At 39.1% G+C, this 21,564-nt stretch overlaps 1 protein-coding gene across 2 annotated transcripts in view; it reads left to right on the forward strand.

The window, feature by feature from the left end:
* Toc (toucan) overlaps positions 1–21,564 on the forward strand; it is a 145,734-nt gene that overhangs the window by 41,372 nt on the left and 82,798 nt on the right. Inside the window, exon 1 of one of the 2 annotated variants that reach the window (XM_076799078.1) lies at positions 18,552–18,890. The exons of the other annotated variant lie outside the window; for it this stretch is intronic. Coding sequence (XP_076655193.1) covers positions 18,882–18,890 — 9 coding nt within the window. The 5' untranslated portion in view covers positions 18,552–18,881. Of the gene's footprint in view, positions 1–18,551; positions 18,891–21,564 lie in introns of those variants that run through there. 2 annotated transcript variants of the gene reach the window in all.

The following is a 21,564-nucleotide window of genomic DNA, read 5'->3' on the forward strand; positions in this document are numbered from 1 at the left end:
ATACCAAACTTCAATCAAAGTTTTAGTTAATTGTTAGAACAAAATTGTTTCGTTTCTTGGTTTCTACTGATTGATAATGCTGTTAAGTTATGAATAAAATGGTATAGAAGACATGAATATACCGCACAAAATACAATCCATTTTTTCTCTTAAAACATTTCTTAGGTCAAACACTTACTTGTTTCAATGTAATAATGTTTAAAATGACTTAATATATACCTGCGATAAAACGAACAAGTGTAACTTTCCTCCTAATAGCAGAAACGGCGAAAAAATTCGGTTTTTCTTGTTTTGACAAAAAGTGCCCACAACAAAAGATCTAAAAAAAATTGAGGACACTGCCTGTTATGGTACTTTATCGGGGCACTAAACAGCAAAATAGCATGTTTTCATATTTTTGAGAAATGTACATTTTTCCGATTTTTTTGAGGTTTTTCATTTTTTGCGACCACAGTTTGCAAGAGAAAATTCTCAAAAATCTGTCTTAGGATCCAAAATATGCCACATTTTTTTCAGAATTTCAGGAAGCATCAGAGTGTGGAAAATGCGCGGGAAAGCGCGAAATCTAATTTACCCTGTAACTACCCTCACGGGCAAGATAGAGGGTTGAAATTTTGCTCAGAGGGGTTTTTCTGGGTTAGCTTTCGAATGGTTCATTAATAATTGAAAAACCTCTGAGGGCAGTTTTGACCATCTTAATCGGCTAGGCCCTTTATTCGCGCGCTACCGATTCGGCGATCTCGGACTCTATGTTGTATACTTGGCGCTCTGTCGGGTAACCGCGTGGTGCGCCCGTCCGCGCGGTATTTGCAAAGTTTCCCGATTGGGCCTAATTAAGGTTTTGAGCCTGAGCATTGCCTGTTCTACTGTTATTATAAGCGCGTTTCCTACATTCTTCGATAACGTGTCCGTTGTTTTTACAATATCTGCAAAACTTGAGGTTGCCCGAGTTTGGATTGGGATTTTTAAAGGGTCTGACAGCGTAATGCGTACCGTAGTTGTGTTCGGAGTTATTGTTTGTACGTCCGCGAAAAGTACGTCATACGAAAGCTACACAATATTCTAACTGCAGTTAGGAAGGACTGCAAAGTCTGTTCTCAGAGAAATAAACCCGGAAAAAGGCATCAAACGACATATTATTGTAATACTTGCCCCGACAAGCCGGGCATGCATCTTGGGAATTGTTACACGAAATATCATACACAGAAAAATTACAGAGACTAATATTTAAGAAATTATGTTTACAAAGGTGTAAAGATATATAAAATGTTAAAATATAATATACATTAATTTGTGTGTGTAATGATTTTAAGTTACTGGTAAGAAATGCGTCAAAGAGGCTGCGAAACGTCTCGAGTTGCTGGTGCGCCGCGCGAAAAAGGCCCCGAGTGCAAAGGGTTAACTATCGTGCAAGGTGGCAGGAGGTGGCAGCTAAAATTTATATGCCCTTCTTCGCAATGTTTAAACTTTCATATAAAACAAGACTAATGCTTATAACTCTTAATACTTTTTTTAAAACCCTTCTCAAAGTTTAAATTGTTAATGATATTGCAGCATTTGCACATGGATTAAATAATGCTTAGAAACTAATTGTTGCGACGCGTAACGACCCCCCAATCGCTCAACGGATTTCGGACCGTGCTTGGGCTACCTGCGCCCTCACCTTCCTTAACAATGGCCTAGGCGAGCCGTCTGTCCGCCACGTGCCTACCGAAAAAACGCTTTAACGCTACTACCGAGACGGGTCCGTTTACAACCCTTGCAAATCTCAATAAATTACCGTTTATGACATAGCTACAATAAATCCTCGAAGCCATGGGACATAACTATTTAGCGTCCGATTTTTAACTACAGATTTCGTTTCCGGGCCATCTGTTTGCCAGCCCGCGCTATCCTATTCATCGCGTTTTTAACTTCAATATGTCTTGCCAGGTCCGAAGCGCTTCCCTGGTTTATTGTCTGCTACGGTCATCCTCCGAATTCACTTCCGCCAATCATAGCCCCTAGGCCGCTTTGAAAACTCCTCCCAAAAATGTCGAAGGGAGGGAATCGCAGCGAGCGTAGGTATAAGTATAGCCAAGCACTAACATAGAGAGATCAGAACACCAGAAATCGCGAACACCAACTCAAATCGTATCGACCATCGTAACTCTAACACCGGGGCTGTCGCTGTACGACCAGTAATACCGTTTGTAACGCCGTATCAGTTTTGTAAACGCGAAGAATAAAACGGTAAATTCAACAACGCTTCCATTTATTTCAAACAGTTCAGTTTTTCGTTAATTCGAAAACGAACAAGAGCAACGCGAAACGAAAGTCGCGGCATCGCTCAACATTTTGGTCCTTCGAACCGGATACCAGTGACAGTGTGACAACGTGTAATCAGCTGATTCACTGTATCCATCATCGGAAGGCAGCATACAAGTACTGCTGCTAACTTCCACCATCAACTCAGCGCGGCACAGCCCAACCAAGGATAGACGATCAAGGGGAAATCGGCAGACGGCATCGAACAACGTTGCAGCAGGGATTTCCACCTTGAACCACCAACCCAACGAGTTCGAGATCCATCGAGAGCTCCAGCATTCTGGATAACATCCAAATCGTCAACCAGGAGCGAGTCAACGTCCACTGGTTCATCATCAAAGGATTCGGCAACGACACGAGAACGAGTCCACCGCTGAGGTCCACCGCTCCTTCGAGACACCATCATCGTAATTCGTGAGTCAAGCATTCGTCATATTCGCTAATTTTCCTTTCTTTCCGTCCTCATCAATCCTATCGTAATGGCCTCCGAAGGTAACGCATACAACGTAGATCGCGATCTTATTCGTAAACGCGCCACGATAAAAACGAAGTTATCGACCTTCAAAAAATTCGTATCGGCAATCCACGAGTCGGAAGAGATCCCAATGGATCAGCTAAAATTACGCATCGCGCAAATCGAACACGACTTCACAACATTTAACTCAATCCAAGAAGCGCTAGAATTAAACGCAGACGACAACAGTTTCGAAGCACGACTTAGCGAACGAGAAACATTTGAATCTAATTATTATGAATTGCTAGCTACCGCGAAACGTATTGAACGCGAACACGACAAATCAAGAGGTCAGGTAGATCCATCGACTTGCACGGACAATCAATTCCCTTACGGTCCACACCCTTCGGTTTCGAACGATAGGCCTTTTACACTCCAATCTCCGTTCACCATTGCATCCGAACTTCAAGTGAAATTACCAAACATGCATCTGCCGAGATTCAGCGGCTCCTACGAAGCTTGGCCGAGTTTTTCTGATACATTTAGAGCTGCGATTCATGATAATCCCAACTTCCGCGACGTCCAGAAACTAATTTACTTGAAATCATGCTTAACCGGAAAGGCCGCGGAGAAGGTCGAATCATTAGAGACCACTTCAGTAAACTATTCTGTAGCCTGGAATATTTTGGAAAGGCATTACAACGATCCAAGCGTCGTCATTAATAATCGAATTCAGGCCTTTTTCGAGCTACCGACATGTTCGCGACTCAACTCCTCAGCGCTTTGCGAATTGACCGACGCAGCGATGAAGCATTATAACGCGTTAAAGGCTCTCAACAAGCCATTTTTAGAGGCATTCCCAATTTACGCGATAACGAGCAAACTGGATGAACAAACGCGGCTGCGGTGGAAGGAAAAGACACAAGGTTCCGGTCCTCCGACCATGGAACAATTGTTAGATTTCCTACACAACCGATGCAGAGTTCTGGAAACATCAAAAATCGAACCGACCAGATCAGTAATCCGTTCCCAAACGAATACGAACATGTTTAATCGCCAAACATCCAATCCTAACATTCGCGCACTCGCTCACCCTTCACAACAAGCTCGTTGCTTTATGTGCAAGGGAAATCATTTTACCCAGTATTGCGAGAAACTGACAAACGCGAGTATCGACCAACGAGCAGAGATGGTTCGGAACGCGGGTTTATGCTTTAATTGTTTACGGTCAAACCACGACAGCAATGCATGCACCGCGGGATCTTGCAAACGATGCGATGAAAGACATCACACCTTGCTGCACAAGGAATCGTCGCCGGTACAATCGGCTGTATCGTCCCTAAACGCAAATATCGGTAACGAAACGCTACTTTCGACCGCGATCGTGCACGTACAGGATAGGAAGGGTCTGCTGCACCCGTGCCGCGTCCTACTGGATTCGGGTTCACAGTCTCACTTCATGATGAAGCGTTTTGCTAAAAAATTAGCGTTACCACAATGTAAAGGCAACATTCCGGTCGTGGGAATTAATCACAGCATTACGCAAACAATGAACACCACGCGGGCAACTATCCGATCACGCATCAATACTTTCTCCGCCGATCTTACGTTCCTAATCTTACCCAACATAACGGAAATCCTACCATCGCATCCAATTCCTAAAACTCGACTCCAGATTCCATCTAACATACCTCTCGCTGATCCCAATTTTAACAATCCTACCGAAGTTGACGCATTGATCGGCGCAGAAATATTCTTTAAACTTCTTTGCATCGGCCAGATCACTATCGCAAACAGTTCCATAACGGCACAGAAGACGAAATTAGGCTGGGTGCTCGCAGGAACAGTAGCTAACACGAAATCTCTTAGCACCACGCGTTGTCATGTGGTGCGCAACTTATCAGACGATCGGGGCTCAAAGCTCCGGGAGATCGAACAAGCACCTCAAGAAATCATTTTGTCTCACGAAGAACGTGCATGTGAGCCTCATGATACGCAAAATATAACTCGCGACCATTCTACCAGGAACTGGCCTACCTCTAAACTCGATATCGTCAGAATTCCAGAACTCAGACCGGTCGTTTCATTATCAATGCATCTCCGTGATTTCGAGTTTATCGAACGTTTCTCATCCTTCCATCGTCTCAAGCGCGTCGTCACCTACATGCTCCGGTTCAAGCAAAGTAGCTCAAAACGGGCTTCGCTATCCGGACCATTAACAACAATCGAGCTCCGTAAGAGCCAACAACGCGTAGTAATGCTCGTCCAACAGCGAGCGTATCGAAGAGAAATAAGCGCAATCAAATCGACGAATCGGTCATCTAGCTCTAACTTATCATCGCTATCTCCGTTTCTGGACGCCGACGGAATGTTGAGAGTAGGCGGACGATTATCTAAATCAAAGCTATCGTACGGAGAAAAGCATCCCATACTATCACCCAAAAAACACCATTTAACACGCGTAATGGGTGACACGTTGCTACCCTTCGAAGGTCTCCTAACCCTTGCAGCGCCAGTAGAATCAATTCTAAACACGCTTCCCTTAACCTCGGTATCCACTGATCCAAACGATCTAACGGCCATCACCTCCAGTCATTTCCAAATTAGCGAATCAATGACCAGCGTGCCTGACCACGACCATAGGAGCTTGCCCGATGGTAGACTCTCGTCGTGGCAACATAGACAGAAAATTAAGGCCCACTTCTGGAAACGGTGGAGAAACGCATATTTGCAGGAGCCGACAGTCCGCAACAAATGCCACACCAACGAAGCAGCCGACCTTCCGATTGGAACAATGGTTCTGGTCCAGGAAGACAACACACTACCCATGCAGTGGCCTTTGGGACGAGTCACCGCAATTCATCCTGGCGAAGACGGCGTCATTCGCGCAGCAACAGTACGGACATCGCGCGGTGAATACAAACGATCCGTGAAGCGTCTCGCGCCACTGCCAATCGATTTGTTGGAATTTATTTCATAAACAGAACAAAATGAATCTGTTATTTCTTTAGAAGGAAGGATCGTTTGAATCGGCTTTTGATATACATTGTATCTGCAGTTAATATACATTGTATGTTGTCCCCGGCATGGGACCCTCGATCCTCTGATGTTCATATTGAACTGTTGCTCCTCTGTTTCGTTTTCTTGTTTCATTCGCGACGTTTCTCTCAAACCGTAAAGACGTGTCTGACGACGTGCTATTAGAGAATTTGTTGAAATATAATCTCTATTCCGTGTGCTACAAAAGAGTGTGCTTTCTTTATATATATACCCATATCCCATTAGGTTATGGGCCCAGGACACGTTTTGCATTAACTCTATATATAGTTATTAGTTTATTTTGTCTTTTGTGTAAAGTACTTAGTGTAATTGTTAAGTATTTTTTTTTTAATTGTGTTTGACTTGTAGTTTTTTATTGTTTAGTGACTAAGTGTAAGATACTTTGTATAAGTGACAATGGACACATTTAAAGACAGGAGAAATATTCCCCAGTTTAGTGGCATAAAATATAATGCGTGGAAACACAGGATTCGAAATTTTCTGTATGAGCTTGATGTGCTGAAAGTTGTTGATGATCTGCCGCCGAATCCAATCACGGCTGAATGGACCAAAGCCGAGCGTATTGCTAAATGTGCGATTGTGCAGTATTTGTCGGACACGCACCTCAAATACGATACGCCAGGAAGTACGGCGAAATCTATTCTAACCAAATTAGATTCCGTCTATGAAAGCCAGAGTACGGCTACAGAATTGTCAATCAGAAAGAGCTTGCTACGATTAAAAATGAAGAGTGATACTTCACTAAAAGACCACTTCGAAGTATTCGATGAATTGATAACAGATTTGTCGGCTGCAGGTGTGCCTGCCAGGGAAAATGAAATAATTTCTATCCTGTTATCGAGCTTACCAGAAGCTTACGACACGGTATCGACTGTCATTGAGACAATGTTAACAGAAGCGAATATTACCATAGATATTGTGAAGAAAAGACTCTTAGATCACGAAACCAAAATCAAAAGTGAAAGAGTAGACAACAGTGCAAAAGTGCTGCAAGTACAAAGGATGGAAAGAGGAAATCAACGACCGAGCAATTTTGGAAATCAATCTAGAAGAGGAAACCACAAAGGACACTACAGAAGAGGAAATGGATTTAAACTCAACAAATCATCATTTGCTGGAAAATGTCACCAGTGTGGAAGAAAGGGACATATGATTAAAGATTGCTACCATTTTAAAAAGAGGCTTCAATATAAAAAAGAACAAAGCAGCAATAATCAAAATTTACACAGTATTCAAACGGCTCAAGCAGTGCCGAATGAAAATGTCTCTGGCTACGCTTTTATGACCGGAAACTATAAAGTTGCGAAAAGTGAAAAATTAACATTTATCCTCGACTCCGGTGCATCGGATCATATCGTAAACGATGACAGTGTATTCTCACACGCGATCCAGTTAGACCCACCTATGAAGATTTTGACTGCTAAGAATGGACAGTATATCACGGCCACAAAGAAGGGACAAATACCTGTAACCAGCAACATGGGCATTGAAGGCGTGCTTGGAGATGTGCTGTACTGCCCTGACGTGCCGTATAATTTATTATCAGTCAGCAGATTGCAGCAGAAAGGAATGAGTATTAATTTCAACGAGAGAGGTGTTCAGATTATTAAAGACGGAAAAATGGTAATGTATGGTAAACCTTTAAATAATTTGGTATCTATGGTTTTCGGAATTACAAAGAAAAGAGTAAATTTATTGAACTCTTATATGCCTAGGAGAATAATTAATAATTATGAACTATGGCATAAGCGTTTAGGGCATATTGGAAAAACAAAATTTTTACAATTGAAAAATAGACAAATGGTAGAAGATGTGACTTATCTCGAAAAAATAATTCCAGACGATTATCTTTGTGAAGCTTGTATTAATGGGAAACAAGCACAATTACCATTTGAAAAGGCAAAGGATAAGAGTCACATCAGGCAACCATTGTTTATAGTTCACACAGATGTTTGTGGCCCGATCACTCCTTCTACGATTAATGATAAAAGATATTTCATTACATTCATTGATGAGTATACGCATTACTGCGTAACATATTTGCTTGAAAACAAATCAGAGGTTTTCACAGTGTTTAAAGACTTCATTGCAAAAAGTGAAGCGCGTTTTAACTTAAAAACTGTCAATCTATATTGTGATAATGGCAGAGAATACTTATCGAATGAAATGAAAGATTATTGCATACAAAGAGGAATAAGCTATCATTTGACGGTCCCGCGGACTCCGCAATTAAATGGCGTTGCAGAACGCATGAATAGAACGATAACCGAAAAAGCACGTGCAATGGTAAACGGTGCAGGTTTAGGAAAAGAATTTTGGGGAGAAGCAGTTTTAACTGCTACATATTTAATTAATTTAACCCCGTCGAAAGCTTTAAGTGTAGATAAAACCCCATTTGAATTGTGGCATACTAAGAAGCCCAAATTAAAATATTTAAGGGTTTTTGGTTCAACAGTATACGTCCATAATAAAGTTAGGAAATCGAAATTTGATGAAAAATCTTACAAGTGTATACTGGTAGGATTTGTACCAAATGGTTATAAAGTATGGAACGTAGAAAATGGGAAATTTGAAATAGTAAGGGATGTGATCATTGACGAAATTAATTACTTAAAATCTCGGCCTGTAATAAAGAAAATAAATATGGAATGTGAAACTGATGCATCTCGAGAGGTGCCGAAATCAGTAGATATACAGTGTGGTTTAAATAAATCTGATAATGAAAAATCAGATGTATTAAAGAGGATGAAATCTGATAACAATAAATCAGATATACTAGAGCCAAGAATAAAAGTAATGGTAGATCACATGGAAAATAAATCTGTAACTGAAACAGATATAGCAGGAGTGCCGGGACCAGAACAAAATGAAATAGTAGAATTAAAGGATAGCATTGAACCTAGAAGGAGTGATAGAATTAAACAACGACCGTCTATTTCGTATGAAGAATTTGATGGAGACGATGATTATCTTTTGTGTGCCCAGTCAATAGTTTTAAAAATTCCCACCTCTTTTGAAGAGATTAAAATGAGAGAAGACAGGATCAAGTGGGAACAAGCTATTGCTGAGGAAATAAACTCATTGATTATTAATAAAACTTGGGATTTAGTACCGAGGCCAAAAGATAAAAACATCGTCGACTGCAAATGGGTTTTTACGATCAAAAATGATGAATCCGGAAATCCATTAAAATACAAAGCTCGACTAGTGGCTCGTGGTTTTAGTCAAAAATATCTAGAAGATTATAATGAAACATTTGCACCTGTAGCTAGAATGTCTAGTTTTAGATTTCTTATAGCTTTTGCAAATCAATATGATTTATTAGTCCACCACATGGACGTAAAAACAGCTTTTTTAAATGGTATTTTAAAGGAAGAAATTTATATGCGAATTCCTGAGGGTGTCAAGTGTAACAATAATAATAATCAAGTGTGTAAATTGAATAAAGCTTTGTATGGTCTTAAACAATCAGCTAGATGCTGGTTTGAGATGTTTGAAAAAGCTCTTGTAGAAAAAGGCTTCCGGAACTCATCAGCAGATCGTTGCATTTATATTCTAGATAGAAAGAGTATATTAAAGAATATATACGTGATACTATATGTGGATGATTTAGTAATAATAACGGCTGAGATTGAAGCAATGAAAAATTTCAAAAATTATTTGAAAGATAGATTTTGTATGAAAGATTTAAATGAAATCAAACTATTTCTTGGAATAAAAGTGAATAGAACTAATGGGAAAATAACATTAGATCAGAGTGCATATATTAAGACTGTGCTTGAGAAATTTAATATGCTAGATTGCAAACCAGTTAGTACACCTCTTCCAAGTGTATTAGACTACGTAGCTTTAAACTCGGATGAACAACACAATGCACCTTGCCGTAATTTAATTGGATGTTTAATGTACATAATGATTTGTACAAGACCCGATTTAAGTATTGCAATAAATATTTTAAGTAAATATTCAAATAAAAATAATAGCGAACTATGGCAAAACCTTAAAAGGGTTCTTAGATATCTGAAAGGGTCAGCTAATATTAAACTAACTTATGTTAAAAACGATTCTAAAAATCTATTGAGTGCATATGTAGATTCAGATTGGGGAGGCAATGAACATACGGATCGAAAGAGTACAACAGGGTATTTGTTCAAGATGTATGAACAATGTACAATCTGTTGGAATAGTAGAAGACAAAAGTCAGTAGCAGCCTCATCCACTGAAGCAGAGTACATGGCTCTTTTTGAAGCTGTGAGAGAAGCACTATGGTTACGATCATTGGCAATGAGTATTAATATAAGTGTCTCTGATCCAATAATAATATTCGAAGATAATATGGGTTGTATTAATATTGCGAACAATCCGAGCAGCCATAAACGGTCGAAACATATAGATATAAAGTACCATTTCTCAAGAGAACAAGTTGAAAAGAATGTCATAAAACTTGAATTTATTCCCACAGATAGCCAACTAGCAGACACCCTTACGAAGCCATTGCCAGCACCTAAATTTAAGGAATTTAGAGCAAAGATGGGCCTGGAATAAAAAAAAAAAATATATTCAGTAATAATAGTAATAATATAGAAATAAGATTATAATGAATATAGAATTATAGTTGTGATAGTACAAGTTTTTTTTTATATGGTCTGATTAGGTTTTTCTGGGTTTCCCTAATCCTAAGCAACAAATGTTGGACCATATGTAATTAGCCCCAGACGAAGCACAAGGAAGACATGTCTTTACTAAAATAATAGATTTATTTTGAGGGGGCGTGTTGGAATTTATTTCATAAACAGAACAAAATGAATCTGTTATTTCTTTAGAAGGAAGGATCGTTTGAATCGGCTTTTGATATACATTGTATCTGCAGTTAATATACATTGTATGTTGTCCCCGGCATGGGACCCTCGATCCTCTGATGTTCATATTGAACTGTTGCTCCTCTGTTTCGTTTTCTTGTTTCATTCGCGACGTTTCTCTCAAACCGTAAAGACGTGTCTGACGACGTGCTATTAGAGAATTTGTTGAAATATAATCTCTATTCCGTGTGCTACAAAAGAGTGTGCTTTCTTTATATATATACCCATATCCCATTACGATTAAACTTAATCTTTCATCACTCACATTTCATTCGCCAATGTAAATCTTCACCATTCCTTGTATCATACCGTATCTTACCATTCATCTGTATCAATCACCTCATAATCGTATCGTAATTATTTAGCATTGCATCAACGTTGAACATATCGTTCAAGGGGGCGGCATGTTGCGACGCGTAACGACCCCCCAATCGCTCAACGGATTTCGGACCGTGCTTGGGCTACCTGCGCCCTCACCTTCCTTAACAATGGCCTAGGCGAGCCGTCTGTCCGCCACGTGCCTACCGAAAAAACGCTTTAACGCTACTACCGAGACGGGTCCGTTTACAACCCTTGCAAATCTCAATAAATTACCGTTTATGACATAGCTACAATAAATCCTCGAAGCCATGGGACATAACTATTTAGCGTCCGATTTTTAACTACAGATTTCGTTTCCGGGCCATCTGTTTGCCAGCCCGCGCTATCCTATTCATCGCGTTTTTAACTTCAATATGTCTTGCCAGGTCCGAAGCGCTTCCTTGGTTTATTGTCTGCTACGGTCATCCTCCGAATTCACTTCCGCCAATCATAGCCCCTAGGCCGCTTTGAAAACTCCTCCCAAAAATGTCGAAGGGAGGGAATCGCAGCGAGCGTAGGTATAAGTATAGCCAAGCACTAACATAGAGAGATCAGAACACCAGAAATCGCGAACACCAACTCAAATCGTATCGACCATCGTAACTCTAACACCGGGGCTGTCGCTGTACGACCAGTAATACCGTTTGTAACGCCGTATCAGTTTTGTAAACGCGAAGAATAAAACGGTAAATTCAACAACGCTTCCATTTATTTCAAACAGTTCAGTTTTTCGTTAATTCGAAAACGAACAAGAGCAACGCGAAACGAAAGTCGCGGCATCGCTCAACACTAATTAAACACTGAAAGTACGCCTATTAATATACAGTAAAGATTCGAGTTTTGTCACTTTTTCGGTTCTTCAGAGTGACAAATCCGGGGAACGTCGGACGTTTCTCGCCGGCGTCCCAGGTGGTGACGGCGAAACTCGAGAACCGTCGCGGCCACAACATTGTCGCGTATATCGGTGTGAGGCTAGAAGACCACTACTAATCCAATTACAAAACTTCTTTATTTTTCATTATTTTTTTATGAAACTTTTACCAACATATTCGTGGCATTTTTCCGATTAAAATGACACGAAATATGATATAATTCCGATGATATTTACCTGTATAATGAACGATGAAAGTTACTTCCCATAACAATTACATTAACGAAAAATTAGTGTAAATGTGATCCGAATTATAACGCGTTTGGTATCATTTTAATCAGAATAATGCCACGAATACATTGGTGAAATTCTCATAAAAAAATAATTAATAATAAAGAAGTTACATTTTTCATTTAAAGGCCTGCGCTCACGCGAGCTTTGATCTTTTCCGAACGCTTCGACTCGTCGCGTCTCTTTCTTCCTCATACGCTGTCCTTCTCTGTGTTCGAAACTTTTAATGCTTGTTACACAAGTAAATATCATCGGAATTATATCATATTTGGTGTCATTTTAATCGGAAAAATGCCACGAATATGTTGGTAAAAGTTTCATAAAAAAATAATGAAAAATAAAGAAGTTTTGTAATTGGATTAGTAGTGGTCTTCTAGCCTCACACCGATATACGAGACAATGTTGTGGCCGCGCCGCGCCGGTTCTCGAGTGGTGTGAGGTGTCCGGGTGACAATAGCTGGGAACGTCGGGAGTGACAAAACTCGAATCTTCACTGTATATAAAACATTCATTCAGACCTGTTATATCATGTTCTATAATGAATTCGACAGCGGAATTCATTTCGATATTCATTATTTCTTGGGCTTCGCGACATGCTAATGTAAGGTTCGCAATTCGCATAAAGTCGCGTCCGAGCACTAAATTTTCTTGCACAGTGTCATTTGGAACAATACATAATTGAACGTCGCATTTCTGCTTATCTAAACCGATCGTTGCATTTACATTGCCCAAAACGCGAAGGTGACTATTATTAACCCTTTACACTCGAGCGGCGCCGATACGGCGCACAGTGGGCAATTTGGACGAAATCGGATTCAAAATCAAAGAACTTTCGATAGAAATGAGGTAGAGCGATGAATTTTTTTTAAATGAAAGCTGAAACTTTGTAGAATATGGGAAAAATAGAGAGATTGTGGTCCGAACGTTTTTTAACCTCGAGAAAATTCGTTAAACGCGCACAAATTCAAGAAAATGTTAGTTTTTTCAATACCACACCCGGAAAAAAATTTTTTCTAACATGCTATACATCATTTCCCATAGATTTTTTCACGCTGATTTCAAATCTGGTCTCAAAATTTGTCTACGACCTCAGGATTTTGCAAAAATAGATTTTTGTGACGAAAAACTAATGAAGTCATTTTTTCGGGAAAATGATTTTATAACACTCTAGTTTGAAGGTATATTGTATTTTCATATATAAAATTCAATAAAAGTAATAATAATGACGTATTTGAACGTTTTGAGTTACTTACGGAACATGAAGCGCTTCACATCTCGTAACCACTTGACGTATCGCTGTTATTGCTACTGGCACTTTCTGCTAACTGTCTGTGGTTGTAATGTAGTATAAATTAGATATCTATTGTCCATAATTATATTTTCGAAAATCCGACAATATTTGCAGAAGCTTTGGAGATCGACGTGCAATTTACAAAAAATATTGCTACAATATTATCAGTCTTCAAATGCAAGCAACCCTTAAAAATAAAAGAGCTCGAAGAATTCTGTTGGGAGACATATTGTTTTCATTATACATTATTTCCGTGGGCTCGAATGAGTCCTACCTTGCATAAGTTATTAAAGCATGGTTGCGAAATAGCAAAACAGTTTCTATTGCCAATAGCTTATTATTCAGAAGATGCAAATGAATCGTGGCATAAACTGTACAGAAAAAACATGATACTTCACTCACGACAAAATAGTCGAAAAAATAGAATCTTAGATGTTTTTAATCGCGCAATGCACTTAACCGACCCGAAAATTTCTATCATATTACTAAAAGATCGATTAAAGTTTTACCGAAGAAAGAAAATAGCAGCAGAATGTAGAAACTTCGTCGAAGAAAATGAGTAAGTTAAAAAGTCAGAGGAAGTTACTTCCTCTGTAAATGAAAATATAATTATGGACAATAGATATCTAATTTATACTACATTACAACCACAGACAGTTTGCAGAAAGTGCCAGTAGCAATAACAGCGATACGTCAAGTGGTGACGAGATGTGAAGCGCTTCATGTTCCGTAAGTAACTCAAAACGTTCAAATACGTCATTATTATTACTTTTATTGAATTTTATATATGAAAATACAATATACCTTCAAACTAGAGTGTTATAAAATCATTTTCACGAAAAAATGACTTCATTAGTTTTTCGTCACAAAAATCTATTTTTTGCAAAATCCTGAGGTCATAGACAAATTTTGAGACCAGATTTGAAATCAGCGTGAAAAAATCTATGGGAAATGATGTATAGCATGTTAGAAAAAATTTTTTTCCGGGCGTGGTATTGAAAAAACTAACATTTTCTTGAATTTGTGCGCGTTTAACGAATTTTCTCGAGGTTAAAAAACGTTCGGACCACAATCTCTCTATTTTTCCCATATTCTACTAAGTTTCAGCTTTCATATAAAAAAATTTCATCGCTCTAACTCATTCCTATCGAAAGTTCTTTGATTTTGAATCCGATTTCGTCCAAATTGCCCACTGTGCGGTGCACAGTGGTCCAAATCGAGAAATTCAGTGACTTTTGGCCCGAAAATGAACTTTCATGTATCGATACCTGATCAATGAACATTGCTTCCCAAATGTCCATAGACCTCGGAAATGGAGAAATTAGTACAATTTATTAAATATTATAGTTGTAATAAATATTGAAAGTTGGACATTTTAAGAAGAGTATTTTTCACGAGAAAAATTGCTTCACTTTGATGCGATGCCCTGACGTTCCTATTTAATATTTTCTCGCGCTTTTTTTTTTAAATTAAAGAGCAGATTTTTGCGATAAGAAATCGTGTCTTACATTATTAATTAGTCTGCACAATGTATTAAAAGTTAATGCTGGACTAAATGGAGAAAATTAAAAAAATTTTTTATATTCGGTAAGAGATATCTTTAAAGTCCCAGGTAGTCCCAGTTTCTAACAAATTGGACTATTTTCAGTACACCTTCCTCTATATGATGGTATAAAAATTATTTCCGCACTCTTCCACCTTTGCAAATTATAGCAGTTTAAAACTGACAATGTTACGATTATGATTGGTATCCCATGCCTGCTTCGGTCCATAAGTTATTAATGCATGGTGCAGATGTAATAAAACACACCAATCGGATAATTATCGGAGGAGGCTCAAGAAACACGTCACAAAGACTTTAAACAATTTAGATACAAACATACAAGAAAATCAGACAGAATATTAACAAATGAAGATGTATTTTATAGACTTTTATTGACATCGGACCCGCACATGTCAGCAATGCGAGTGAAATCATGTAAGAAAAGAATACAAAATTTAGAACCAGAAGCTGAATTATTAATAATTAAATAATAGAAAAGGCAGGCTTTGAAATGGATGGACTATAAACAATAATGCTAGACAAAACCATTTGAGAATGAAGACTGACAAAGTATAAACAAATATTATTTTTTCATATTTCATGTTATTATTATTATATTATAAAACCATCATTGTTATCACATTTTTATCACAAAAGATTTACAAAAATGTTACTAAATTATTTTATATTATATACAATATTACAAATATTATCAATTATTATAAAAAATATCTTTTGACACAGTTATGTGACGTTTTTACCTTACCCGACTCCTCAAATTTACATTTTTCCCAATTCATTAAACATTGCATGTGTGAAACAAATATAAAATACACACTTAGAAAGAAAAAATGGTTTGGAAGATTGTATTTAAACAATTTTTTTTTTAGTGAAAAATATCAATGAAAATGAATAAGAAATTATTGTTTAACAAATTTAAAAAACATTAATTTTTCTTTAGTTCAAATTGACTATTTTTTTAATGAATTTTAGTGCAAATTTCATCCCGATAACTCTTATGGTACAAAAGTTATAACAAAAAGTCACTGAATTTCTCGATTTGGACCACTGTGCGGCGCCCGCCAGATTTGAAGTGTCAACTCGAGCGGCGCCGATACGGCGCACAGTGGGCAATTTGGACGAAATCGGATTCAAAATCAAAGAACTTTCGATAGAAATGAGGTAGAGCGATGAATTTTTTTTAAAATGAAAGCTGAAACTTTGTAGAATATGGGAAAAATAGAGAGATTGTGGTCCGAACGTTTTTTAACCTCGAGAAAATTCGTTAAACTTGAGAAAATTCGTTAAACTTGAACAATTTCAAGAAAATTGTGGTTTTTCCAATACAACGCGCGGAAAATTTTTTTTAACATGTTATACACCATTTCCCATAGATTTTTTCACGCTGATTTCAAATTTGGTTTCAAAATTTGTCTACGACGTCAGGATTTTGTAAAAAATAGATTTTTGTGACAAAAACTAATGAAATCATTTCTATCGAAAGTTCTTTGATTTTGAATCCGTTTTTTTTTTGGGTTATGGAAATTTGCCTCATCAATTCTTACCTTCTCTACAAACAAGAGAAGACTAAAAAAGGGAAAAAGCCACTGAGCCATTTGAAATTTTTAAAAACACTTGTTTAGCAATTGAGAGGAACATATCGCCAGCATCGTGAACAAGCGTCTACGTCGCATTCTGATGACATTAGACTCAATGGAAAGCTGCACATAGTACTTAAAGGGCCTAAAAGGGACTGTAAGGTTTGCTCTGACCGTAATACGCCTGGAGGTAGGCGGGAAGTAACATATTATTGTGATACGTGTCCTGATAAACCTAGGTTGCATCTTAGGCATTGTTTTACGCAATATCATACAAAAACTAATTACAGAGTATAATATTTCTCAAATTTTGTTGTTTTTGATATAAAAATACATAAATTGGTGAAATTTTATTATTTGTATACGTTTATTTGTTGATAAATGATTTTAAAGTACTTGTAAAATGTTTCCCTAATTTGGCCGAAATCGTCTCGAGTTGCTGGTTTGCGCAAGCGAAAAAGGCCTCGAGTGCAAAGGGTTAATTCTGCAAAAATCGGTCGTTGGAACGGTATTTCTTTGAAAGCACGAATTTGTATTTAATAAAACTTACCGAGGTATTTCTGCACGTTTCTCGATGCACACTCACATAAACTCACTATAAAACTCACTATAAACTCAATATATATATAAAATAATATAAGCAACATAAATCTAAATAACGTAATAGAAAACGTAATTCCGCGGAATCAAATCTTAAATACGGAAATTATAATTCCGAAAATACTTATTCACCGAAGTTTCCCGGGATAAAGCCGGGACAGTTGGACCAAAACGTGTTCGCGGTTCGGAATTCGGAGCGCGACTGAACGTTGGTTTGAAATTGGCAACTATGTGAGTTCGGTTACATTTACATTGATGGTCAACTGATCAGTGCGGAGGAGTGTCTATCTTTCTGATTGGCGCAGGTGTAGCGGTGGGAATTGTCTGTATGGAGGTAGGAGGGTAAACCGTAGACGTACCGTTGGGGGCAGGAGGGTAATCGTAGACGTACCGTTGGGGTGAGGAGAGGAGAATGTAGCAATATCGTTGGGGGGTAGGAGAGGAGGACGTAATAGTACCGTTGGGGGTAGGAGAGGAGAATGTAGCAAATCGTTGGGGGGTAGGAGAGGAGGACGTTGTAGTACCGTTGGGGGTAGGAGAGTCCCCTACCGTCCTGCAACTTTTTAAGTAATTGTTTTAGGCCGATTTGCCAAGGGCTCGGCCAGACGCGAGCCTTTTTCTGGCCGCTCGGATCGCCGAGTCTCTGGTACGCACGTGACAATACAGCCAGTAATTGCCACACTCTAAATCAGAATAACTCATGAATAGTTTACTAGATGACACGTAGTGGAAATTTTGGAAAAAATTGCGTTTACTCTGCATTAGGAAAAAAACTTGTAAAAGTTGCGCGTCACAGCTGTATTATTTTTTATTCTAACGAAAATTTAAAAAACTTCTTTCGTGGAAATTTCACCGAAATTGGTCAATTGGTTGACGCCTTGCAAACGATTAATTTCGGTGCCACTTCTTCTCGCATGCGAGTGCAATTTTCAGTGATTAATTCGCATTTGTTCTTCCTCGCCCTCCTCATTTCCCAAACAAAAAAAAAAAATCGCAAAGATATGCGACAAAGGGGTGATTCGGTTATTCGTTGATTTGGTGATTTCCGCCTGGGGCGCAGACGCCGGTCCCGAACAGAAACAGAGATAAAGAGAGAGAGAGCGAGTGAGAGAGGAGAAGAGGAAGAGGAAGAGGAAGAGATGGAGGGAGAAAGAGGGCACTGTCTCTCCCTCACCGTCGCGTCTATGATTCGGCCACCCCCTTCCCCTATACTCTGCGCGACGAGCGACGCCTCCGCACGGCGCCGATCAATAACGTCGTTCTCGGCGACGCCGTCGGCGGGGGATGTCGCTGCGCGGAGAGCATCCGCGGAACCGATCGACGTCGTGTCCGCCGCTCGACGTATCTTTTAACACGGGGAATATCGCGTCCGAAACGAGGAAAAACGGGAAGTGTGTTGTCTTTCGCGGGCATCGAGGGAAACGGGATAACCAGAAGAAAGAGACAGCGATAGAGATAGAAAGAGAAAGAGAACGGCGACGAGAAGAACCGTCTGGGAATGCGACCATCGTCGCCTCGTCCACCGTTGTTCACCGAAACGCGACTTATGCCAAGAGGCTGCGGCCAGAATCGCCGCGGCGGCTGCCACCGGAATCCGAGTGTAGTTTCGGCCTGGGGAGATCTCTAGGACCCACCCACGACGACGCGATGGCCAAAGTGAGTTCTGCGAATTCGAAGTGAATTCTCTCGTACACCTAGTCCTAGCCGCCCATCCCCTACCTCCGATTTCGAATAGCTTTCCATATAGATCCAACGATTCCCCACCGATCCTAGACAACAACTGTTACCGATTCGTTCGCGAACCATCCAACTCGCGTCTTAGGGGCTGCTTTCGAATCGGCTAGGTCCGGGCTGTGTCTCAGTGCGTGCGTGCAGTATGTGTCCGTGCGGGTGTGTGCGTGCACGGTAGTCGCGGCAGGAAAAGTAGTTTGGTGCCGTCATGATCAGCCAGACCTACAGGGTGATCCACGCAATCGTTTTAAGTCATAACTCCGTTATTATTGCATTTACGAAAAAATTGATAAAGGAGAAAGATAAATGGTTCGAAGAGCACTACATCTGTAGGCCTTCAAATGTTTTTTAGACGCAGCAGTGCATGTGCAATTAACAATTGCATCATTTCTTTGAATAGAAATGCATATTTTTTTGTTGCACAGATCGATTCTTCCGTTCATTCTACGTAAAAAGTGATTAGGGTACCATGGCAAAAAAATTATTAGATCTCGAGAGAAATTGTCAAAAAATGTCTTTATTGAAGAAGATGCTCAAACGCTCCTCCATTACATTCTAAACATGTCGGATAACGTAAGAAACGTTACGACACGTTTTACGCGTTAGTAAAATACATTTTCTTGTATTTAGTGAAATACAGCTACACTTTTTCAAAATCTTAGTTTTCGTACTCGAGTTACGATACGTGAATTGCTACTGAATGATGAAGTGCTTACTCGTACAAATCGGCTTCTGTTATGATAACAATGTCGAAAGGGCGTTTACGTTTACAACATAGTCATGAAGCGTTTGAGTATCTCCTTTGATAAAGACATTTTTTGAAAATATCTCGAGATCTAATAATTTTTTTGCCGTGGTACCCTAATCATTTTTTACGTAGAATGAACGGAAGAATCGATCTGTGCAACGAAAAAATATGCATTTCTATTTAAAGAAATGATGCAATTGTTAATTGCACATGGACTGCTGCATCTAAAAAAAATTTAAAGGCCTACAGACGTAGTGCTCTTCGAACCATTTATCTTTCTCCTTTATCATTTTTTCGTAAGTGCAATAATAACGGAGTTATGACTTAAAACAATTGCGTGGCTCACCCTGTATACACCGCAAACGGTAGGCTCGATGGACGGCGGTCACTCGGCACAGGGGTGGACATTAGGATAGTTTCACGATGTTGTACTATGTGCCGTAGCGGCGGAAAGTATGTTAACACCTTTTCAAGCGGAATAACTTTTTTCAAATTGGTCAAAATGACTCGAATCTTTTTTCGATGTTAGACCAACTAGTTTGCTAGAGAATGACTAAACAAACATCTTTTTAGATTGCGATTGGTTGGAATGATAAAGAAATGAAAAAATTATGATTTTTCAACTTTTTTATCGGAGCCTATAACGATAATCTAAAAAATGCGTTTTGTCCATTTCGGTAACTTGCATGTATACTGAAAATTTCATCGAAATCGGTCAACGTTGCAATGAGCTACGAACGTTTCAAGATGATATTCCCTGGCAAGGTCGAAAATCTGCGACTTTAACCCTTGAACTCTCATCTTGAAATGTTTGTAGCTCGTTGCAACGTTGACCGATTTCGATGAAATTTTCAGTATGCATGTAGGTTGCCGAAATCAACAAAACGGATTTTTTAAATTATCGTTAGAGGCTCCGATAAAAAAGTTGAAAAATCATAATTTTTCATTTCTTTATCATTCCAACCAATTGCAATCTAAAAAAACGTTTGTTTAGTCATTCTCTAGCAAACTAGTTGGTCTAACATCGAAAAAAGATTCAAGCCATTCTTAACCCCATTGTGCTCTTTCGTCGAGCTAGCTGGATAATATATTGTTTTCCCTCGAAAATATCGGAACGGGACAAAAATTCGGTTCGGTGTACGAATGTCGCGGAATCGACATGGTACGAGTCGAACACGTTCGCAGAACGCAACTGATTCGGATGAATATTGTGATATCGGTGGATTGAGTCTCTTTTAACCCTTATGCCAATCACCGGTCACCATAAGTACTCTCAATTTCTCGTTCAAAATTCGGTGATAGTTTTCTTGATGAAGAGCAAAATTATCGTAGAGTGTTTCTAAGTGATCGCTAGAATTGTGCACCAATTGTGAGCAACAATCGGCAAGGGAAAAAACATTTCTTACTTTATTAACATTGTGAAAATAATATATTCTCTATAAATGCTCTCAACCTCGCCGCTATTTTAAATTGTACCATTTTTGTCAGAAATGCATAAAATCTGATGAGACCAATTTACAATTCGAGGGTTACATTTTTTAAATATTCGTCTAGGCTGTAAAGTGCAACGCCATTGAATATCGTTGAAAATGTTGGTTTTTGACACGAGGGTTAAGCAGATCAGGATTTCAACATACAAAACGCAGTATGGCGCTTAGGGGACCGTGTAGGGTGTTGTCCTATCTGTTCGCGTTTCGGTATCAGGATATAATGCAACAATATTCGGAAGAGACGTACGTGCGGGTATAACGTTAGGCGAACGTCGCAGGACTCGTTTATCGATTCGATTGTTGTTGAATTGAGTTGAATTGAATTGAAAATGAATTTATAAATACGTGGGCCGCGGTACGC

Source organism: Halictus rubicundus, chromosome 13, assembly GCF_050948215.1.
Source record: "Halictus rubicundus isolate RS-2024b chromosome 13, iyHalRubi1_principal, whole genome shotgun sequence".
Taxonomy (NCBI): domain Eukaryota; kingdom Metazoa; phylum Arthropoda; class Insecta; order Hymenoptera; family Halictidae; genus Halictus; species Halictus rubicundus.